This window comes from Hakea prostrata, chromosome 4 (assembly GCF_041222555.1).
Source record: "Hakea prostrata isolate BN-2017 chromosome 4, UWA_Hpros_2, whole genome shotgun sequence".
NCBI classification, from domain to species: Eukaryota; Viridiplantae; Streptophyta; class Magnoliopsida; order Proteales; family Proteaceae; genus Hakea; species Hakea prostrata.
In genome coordinates this window covers 50,996,658-51,005,323 of record NC_142603.1, presented here as the reverse complement: position 1 = coordinate 51,005,323, position 8,666 = coordinate 50,996,658, and the positions used below count along the sequence as shown (strand labels likewise).

Here is an 8,666-nt window from a genome sequence, read left to right as displayed (position 1 = left end):
ATGGAAGGCTAACCAGCAAGAGATGCACTCATCTTCTTCTTCTTCAAACTTCAAAGGAAGGTTGGACCTCACAATTAGCTCAACACAGAGATGAGCTACAATCGATATTTTGCTTTTTTTCCGGAATTTGTTGTTCGACGGCAACATTTTTCAAGTTCGACAGCGATTATCGCCAATATTTCGCCAATTCAGTCATTCTTCAATGATTTTCTGGCTTTTTTGGCGAGATTGTGTGATTTCGTAATTTCGGTTCGCTACTCACCGAACCAAACGAATTTTGCCGAAATGTTTTATCCTAGGTATGATACATATCGATACACATAGTTAGCGTAACGTGCGTTTAAAAATTATATAAACAGTTTTTTTGCTTTGCGCCCACTTAAGTAGGTCTATAATTCTTGGCTGCCCATTTAAGTAGGTCTATAATTCTTGACTACCCATTTAAGTAGGCTAAATTGCATAACACCCACTTTGTATTTTTTATAAAATCACAAGTATACCAACAGTTAACTTTTATGTTAGTTTGAAACTAAAATGACCATTCTGCCTATAATGTGTTAGTAAATATAAATTTTATAATTTATATTTAAAATAAATTGCATTGACACCTCAAAATGGAGGCTTTAAAGTACTGATACCCCACTTTAGACAAGAACTCAAAATTGAATTTTCAATGGATACATTTGTCAAATTTACCATTGAAAATAGTTAAATAACTGTTTATCTTCAAAAATCCCCCTATAATAAACAGAGGTTTTCAATGACAAATTGGACAAATAGTTTTTTTTTGTGAAGAAACTAAATTTATTTAAAAGAAAAACTCCTGGAATACAAAGTACCAATTACATTGGACAAATAGTGTCTAAAAGGTTTTCAGTAACAAAAATATGCCAATTGGTAATCACACCCTTCTCATTATAATCATTAATTAAGTAAATGTAATGACAAATATAACCTTAGTTGTATTATTCTATATCATACAATATAATGACAAATAGAAGAAGAAAAGAAACTCACAAAGAAGAAACAGAAAATGAAACTTATTATTCTATTATACTAGTGTCAACACTATAAAGTCATAAGAGAATAAGAGCAACATAGGAATTATGAGACTATCTCTAACCACTATTTAATGAATTTGCTATTAGAATTGTACAAATTTATGAGACGTTTCAAGATGACTTTACCAACTTAATTTATTTTTAATTAACATATCTGTGCTTTTTTCCAATTAATTTTAGGTATCTCTGAAATTTTCCCTCCAAATTATAAATATAATGTATAAAAATATTACTTAATTAGATTCAGAAATCAGAGCTGGTGAGAATAGTTTCCAGACACTTCATGAAGGACACAGAAATGAAGTGATGAACAATGGTTGGTTGGGCAGCAGGGAGAGAAAAGACTGCCACTCAAGCATGGTTGGTCATGGGACTTTTCTCAAAAGCGTCAAATAAAACAGTGCCCGGGTTCGCATGTATTCACAGAGGCATTGTCACTTTTGCCTTCTCTCTCTCTCTCTCTCTCTCTCTCCCCCTCCCCTCCCCTCCCCCCTCCCCCCTCTTCCTTAAGTTGTATATTCGATGCAAGGAGGCTTTTATGAGAATTTTTTAAGAATTATTTTGGGCTACCGGTAAACAAATACCAAATGTATATGGAGGAGACAGAAGGGGAAACATCTCACTTTAGAAGAAACAGATACAGAAAAAACGCAATGAAACCAAAAAATAGTATTAGTTAACATCTCTACTCCGACATGTCTGACTGGAGGCCCTCAAGTCACTGAAAACATCCCCTCTTTCTATGCCTGCAACAAGAAGAATGCAAGTCAGAAGAAAAGAACAAACACCGAATCAAACTCTTATCACATTCTGCTCAAGTTCGAATTGCAGAGAATGCATCCTACAAGGTTCACATGGAGTGATTTGAATATAGACCAACCTTGTTAGCAATGTTGTTGGAAAGCCAATCCAGACCCTCGTACAGGCCTTCCCCAGAAGTAGCACACGTGCTCTGGATGTACCTGCAAGTGAAATGGGGCACACAGAGATAAATACCTTATCAAGGAACCTCCCTTCAATTATTTTTAGGGAGGGGAGACCTGGTGATAAAAACTTATTGTACCCCCAGAGAGAGAGAGAGATGCTATTTATATGACTTTACCAGTGACGTTGGCGGAGGGAATGGAGACCTAGCTTATCTGTGATCTCAGCAGCATTCATTGCATTAGGAAGATCTTGCTTATTTGCAAACACAAGCAACACAGCTTCCCTTAATTCATCCTGCCACAACAAAAAATCAAGGAAAGATGGGAACGTTAGCTGAAACCTAACTTTTTTTCAATGATTACTCCAATTTAGAAGGTTGATTAGCTTGGAATGAAAGAGCATCATTACCTCATTCAACATCCTGTGCAGTTCATCCCTAGCCTCAACAACTCTGTCCCGGTCATTGCTATCAACCACAAAGATGAGACCTTGTGTGTTTTGGAAGTAATGTCTCCACAATGGTCGAATCTATTTGCATCACAGTAGAGTGTAATCAAAGATTTATAAGAGCCAGCAAAGTAAACAAAATTAGGAAAAGAACCTTGACCAACAGTTTAGGAGGTAATCCACAGACTGCCAGTTTAGGCGCCAAATTCCCTAATCAAAACTTCAGTTGCAAATGATTAGTCCATAATATATTCATGTAAAACTCAAGTATGAGAAGTAGATGGACCAACAAGGCGGGAAATGAAAGGGTTTGAAGTGCTGGACTGGTTGCTGTTATTCAGCCAGCAGAAAAAAGGGGGATCAAAATAAGGCCTTGCACTTTTGGGTTTAGCCTGGTTTGGTCCAACCTTGGGGTCAAACCATGTTATGCTTCATTATTTGGTTAGTCTAGTCACGGAGGGATATTTGATGCGTTATTTCCTTTTAAAAAAGTGTTTGCACCATTCAAAAAATCCCAAAGAGCTGGTAGACTAGATTCAGATTCCTTGCCCTCTTGAGTATGATTTACTAAATAGGAAAGTCCATCTCAGCATACAAAAGGGAGATGGATTCTTTATTTTAGTCAATCAAGCTCTCACAGCCTTCCCCTCCAAGAACAAATTTGCATCAGTTTGAACCTTACTAACGAAAAAAATTTAAATGCATCTTGTCACTAAATTCTGTATATGAAAATCAAGCACAAACTGAGAGAACAAGCCTACATCAATTCAAAACTCCACTAAATTTAACTACCAAGCACAAGGCAAGTATGGCAGATCTATATCCAACAGCAATGACAACCAATCTCAAAGCAACAGATAAGGATGTCATGCAAACCACCAAAATAATAATAATAATAATAATAATGAATTTAAAGAAAAGCAAGTGCTCAACCTACATGCCTAGGAAGTTAAACAGATGTTAGACATGTCAGCCACAATGTATCAAGTCTTCTCCTCATGAAATGAAGAAAACATTGGAAGAGGCTAAAAAAAAAAAAGAAAACAAAAAGAAGTGGCATGAGAAATCTAGCTTACTATTATGCTAAGTGTTGATGGAAGTACATCAATCAACACTAGACCATCCACTAAGCATGGTTCATCATAACAAACAAGTACATGAATACAAATCTCACAAATGCCAAAGGCACCGTAGGAGGTACATTAGGTGTTACTTGCTGAAGTATAAGCCTATGTCCTAAGCCAAATTCATGCATCATGTAGGGATTTAGAACCATTACTATGCTTCTTTACTTAACAGGGAAATAGTACAAATGAAAACTCCAATCACATTAAAAGACCAAGCTGGCAACCAGGACTACGTATCATGTCTCCCAAAAAAAGGGAACATTGTGGCAAACATATCATGAATAAGAGGAGTAGTTTTCTGTCCATGTATCTTTTTCCTTCTCAAAACTTGGGCGCAGAGATGTCTTTTTCACATGGAGAGGAGAGAGGTTTCATGAGAGTGCTGACACCTGCCACACTCCTGGCATAGCTCTTTTTTCTTTATAGATGAACAAGAGAAGAAAAAACTTTTGACATGTCAACCATGATGTGTCATTTCATTATGAGGCAAAAAAAAAAAAAAAAAAAAAAAACATTGAAAAACAAGAGGCATGGGAAACCTACCTTATGATTATGTTAAGTGCTGACAGAGATAAATACTAGACTGCCCACAAGCATGGCTCATTCTAACAAACAAGTACATGCATACAAGTATGCGAATACCAGTATACACCTCCTGGATGCCAGTAAATGTACTATTCAAAACATACATAACCTTAAACTTATTTTTCTGATAACAGTACAGTTTCTGATTTGAAACGGAAAAAGTAAAAGCGTACACCCTCTACAGTGAAAGGACAACCTGACAACAATGGTTGCATGCAATGTTTGGCACAACATGGATTGTCTTTCCTAGTAAACAGGAGAAATGACTGAAAGATAAAGGTGGCAGGGATCAAATCTCACTTATGTTTGGGTTGAGAAAAAACATCTAATCAGCACAATACCTTCCACAACAAGACCAATTTCCGATGGTAATAATAACTTGATTCACAATGCATACGGATGAACATGTACGACCACAGCCTTATTGGGTGCGATACAACATTTGGGAATAGGGATGAGTCATAGATATGACTATATCTCTGTTTCTCTGAGATTTAAAGCCATTCTAATTTCTAAGAACACCTTTCTTTATCGTCCGAAGCGGTGCATAAAAATGATTTCCAGATTTTAATGTTTATCAGAATACAAAAAACCTGCCTAAATAACTACGAACGGTGTAACAGAGAATTTGAAGCCATTTTGAAAATATCTTAGCATCGTCCAGATGCTCTTAAGCATGTACTGACCAACTCATGCAGAAGTCAAGCAACACCAACAAGTTGGGCAGCTATTGTTACATACACTTATACATTTCGCCTTTTAAGTGCTCAATATATAATTTTAATCATTTTAGAGCATGCGCATATATATGACATGTATGTGTCTCCATGTTATATGTAGTTGCCAGGGTTCGGTCTTAAACTTTTATCATGTTAATTAATGGAATAGACAATAAAACAAACAAAAGAGAACAAATCATGGTAATGATGATATCTATTTGTTGTCTCTAGACAAATTAACAGAAGAACCAAGAACATAGTAAACTGATGCCAACACATACCTTGTCCTGGCCACCTACATCCCAGACAGTGAAGCTAATGTTCTTATATTCCACAGTTTCAACATTAAATCCTGTGGGAAGAACAGTTCAAGTTAATCAAGAAGAAAGGGGTCATAGATGCCTTTCAACAAATACACAAGATGATTACAGAAATGGATAGTGTATAGATGCAACATAGCTTCTCTAACTCTCTACATGACAAGCTTTGTAGATGGTTTGATAACCTATAACATAATTATTCCAGATCAATGAATTTATGCTAGGAAGAGGACATCACTTTAAATGGATCAAGTTAATCCAGCTCAACAACAGCTTGAAAAAAAAAATAATGCCTTAATAAAATCATGAACAGGTTTCAGCACAACACTCAATTACAGACCCCCCCCCTATTCAGTTAATGAATTTCAACAAGCAATTAAAAGACAATATATATATATATATATATATATATATATATATATATATATATATATATATATATATATAAAATCTTTGTAAGAGAAATTTTAAGATAACAAGAAATAATTAATAACTATGCCCCTTCATTCTCACATTTTCTCTCCTCTCTTCTTCCCCTTGCCTCTGCTTCTCCTCATCTCTCCCTCTTAGTTTGTTTATTTCTCCTACACTCCTCTCTCAATTTGTCTATCTCTCTCCTCTCCCCCTCTTGTTCGTCTCCTCCTCCTCACTCCCTCACCATGGTTTTGGTTCTCTCATCCTCTCTAACCTTCTGTTGGTCTCCTCTTCTCTCCCTCTATGGTGTTCTGTTTTTCCTCCTCTCATGGGAGTTAGGGCTTCCCTGCTTGTAGGTTCGATGGGACTGGCAGGCGATTCTTCCTCTCTTCTCCTCTTGTCTTCCTTCTTGATCATTTTCTCTTCCCTTCTTAATCCTTTTTCTCGAATTCTTCTTGTTCGTCTCTTGCCTTCCCTCTGCCTTTGTTTCTCCTCCTCCCCCTTGCTGTCTCCCATCAAACAGGTGCAATCTGTTCCCCGCTGAGTCGCTTCGTCTTCCTTGTTGTTGCTGCAACCTTCAGTCAGTCCAGCAATGCTACCAACCCTGTTGCCCTCTGTGATGAATGCTAATGCAGTCCTTGCTGTGATGTCCATTGCAATTGTTGCAATGAAGGGCCCTTTTCATCAAACAGCCGAAATGCCCTCCACAGTTGCTGCAATGAAGGCCCCCATTCATCGAACAAGAAAGTACATCAGTCTAGCTTGGCCCACTGGCCTTGGTTTTTTGTCCATTTTGGTGTATTGTGTGTGCTAGTGTTGTTCTTTTTGCTTTATTGTTGGGTTACACACCACTTCTTGAGACTTTTCACCTTGGTTAGCTTTTGTATTATCATACCCTTCCCTTCTTTCATTTGGTTAATGAAATTTTTATTCATCCAAAAAAATTAATAGAAGGAAATCTTTTAAGATCTAATTGAGAAAGAAGCATAAAGCCAAAGATCCTTTATTCATATATTGAATAGACAACCATATAAGACATACCAATTGTAGGAATCGTCGTGACAATCTCTCCCAGCTTGAGCTTGTACAAAATGGTGGTCTTACCCGCGGCATCAAGACCCACCATAAGAATACGCATTTCTTTCTTGGCAAACAGCCGACTGAAGAGCTTGGTGAAAGACAGCCCCATCTTCGTATCTGAAAGCAAAAAAATCACAAGGGAGATGTTCAAAGATTCTGTGTGAAACACGATGAAGATCAAAAAGGTGACGAAATGATAGATTAAATATCATTTGCTGAATTAGACAACGAAAATCTACGTATCCGATTAGAATATATGAGATCAACCAAGAGATCCAGCGACCTAAGATGGAGGAACAACGACAAAAATGCTTGCAATATAAATTCTCAGTTCCAAGATCAAATGGAGTTTCAATTCATCAACCTTAGTGCGACAAGAGATCCAGCGACCTAAGCTGGAGGAACAACGACAAAAATGCTTGCAATATAAATTCTCAGTTCCAAGATCAAATGGAGTTTCAATTCATCAACCTTAGAGCGACAAATCCATATAATCCGGCCAGAGACTGAATTACCGAATTCCACAAAAACAATTGCAGCAAAGTTTAAGACAAAAATCGAGCAATCAATAAACAAGTCCCTCAATAAAAATGCAGATCGCACAGATCGGGCTACAAACTTCTGTAGTATATACGCAAATTTGAAAGGCAAATCTATCAAATCAAATACCGCAAAATCCAACCGATAATCCTTGAAACGATCACAAGAAGTTAGAGTTATTCGGTCTTTCCAAAGCAAACCACGACTAAAACTCACAAATTACCTGCTGTCAAAGCTCAATGAAATATAATGTTGAACAGATCAGATCAAGCATGAAACATAGTCCAGGAGATTAAACAAACCATGAAAAGCGAGGAAAAAAAATGATAGATCAGAGAACGAGACATGAAAGAAAAGTGAATCGAATCAAATTCTTACGTGAAGAAGGAATGCAGTTTTTCGCTGATCCGAGCGAGCAAATCTCAAAGAGCTGTCCACCACAACCGGGTTCCAACAATATGAAGATGCTACATATTAATATAGATCCAGTATTCGAGTAGGACGGCGTTAACGCGTCATTGGAAAAATGTCCAAAGCAGATGGTGGCCGTCACCGTCAGTTAGCCAAATGAGTTCGTTGGGGACCCGAGCCGGGGCTTTTAGACCGAATGGTCAGAAAAGGATTCTTTTTTTTGGTCAAGAATCAGAAAAGGATTCGACACCGTTAAACATAAAATGGTCAAGTTTGCTTACCCGGTCTGTACGATCGTTTGAATTGGACGGCCAATTTTGTTGGTTGAACGGTTCAAATTTCAAACCGGGATTGCATTTACAAAACGAGATACAGGCAGGGCGGAGCTGGACTCAACATTGTGTGGGCCACAATGACTTTTTCAATAAAATTTTCTTCCAAAAAGGGGTCAAGTGCTAATATGAGGCCAAAAGACGAATTAAAAAAAAAAAAAAAAAAAAAAAAGAGAAGAAGCTCAAAGTGGAACTTCTATAAAGATTTTTAAAATTTGTTAGAGCAAATTGCACAAGCACCCCAAAATGGAGGCTTTAAAGCATTGACACTTTATATTTAAAAAACACTGGCACCCCACTTCATTAAACACGTTAGTCCATTCTGTTAATGAAACCATTAACTCATTATAATTTTTTTTAAATTCCAAAAATACCCTTACCAAAATCTAGAGAAAAATGGGCCAAATCTCTCTCTTCACTCGGTTCTCCGCTGCTTCACCTCTCCACCTTCGGTTCCGGCAGCACCTGGGACGCTGCCACCACGATTACCGTCATTCAATTCCTTTTGGGTTGTTGTTGTTATCGAATAAGCAATCTCTCTCATACCTATAAACAGCTATGCTTTCTCGGAATATGAATACAACTCTAGCTGCCCATTTTGGTGAGAGAAATCCATTCGAAATTTAGACCCCATTTTGGTGGGAGAAATCCATTCGAAATTTAGACCAGAGAGAGTCCATGGCGTTCAAGAGCTTAGATTGTA

At 37.3% G+C, this 8,666-nt stretch overlaps 1 protein-coding gene across 1 annotated transcript; it reads right to left on the bottom strand.

Moving 5' to 3' along the window:
- Nucleotides 1-1,595: 1,595 nt before the first annotated feature.
- Nucleotides 1,596-7,689, bottom strand: LOC149019428 (ADP-ribosylation factor 2-like). The gene is made up of 7 exons (XM_089153444.1): nt 7,599-7,689; nt 6,642-6,797; nt 5,148-5,218; nt 2,397-2,516; nt 2,164-2,282; nt 1,942-2,023; nt 1,596-1,807 (listed from the first exon to the last, which is right to left on the bottom strand). Exons 2-7 carry the CDS (start codon nt 6,787-6,789, stop codon nt 1,802-1,804), a joined length of 546 nt encoding a protein of 181 aa, XP_089009570.1. The 5' UTR covers nt 6,790-6,797; nt 7,599-7,689; the 3' UTR covers nt 1,596-1,801.
- Between the last annotated feature and the right edge of the window lie 977 nt (nt 7,690-8,666).

Excerpts from the sequence above, each read along its gene's own strand:
- LOC149019428 (XM_089153444.1), bottom strand. The coding sequence starts at position 6,789 with ATGGGGCTGTCTTTCACCAAGCTCTTCAGTCGGCTGTTTGCCAAGAAA. Across the intron at positions 2,517-5,147 it reads ATGTAGGTGGCCAGGACAAG|ATTCGACCATTGTGGAGACA; the intron begins GTATGTGTTGGC and ends TGATGCAAATAG. Across the intron at positions 2,024-2,163 it reads TCCCTCCGCCAACGTCACTG|GTACATCCAGAGCACGTGTG; the intron begins GTAAAGTCATAT and ends TTTCACTTGCAG.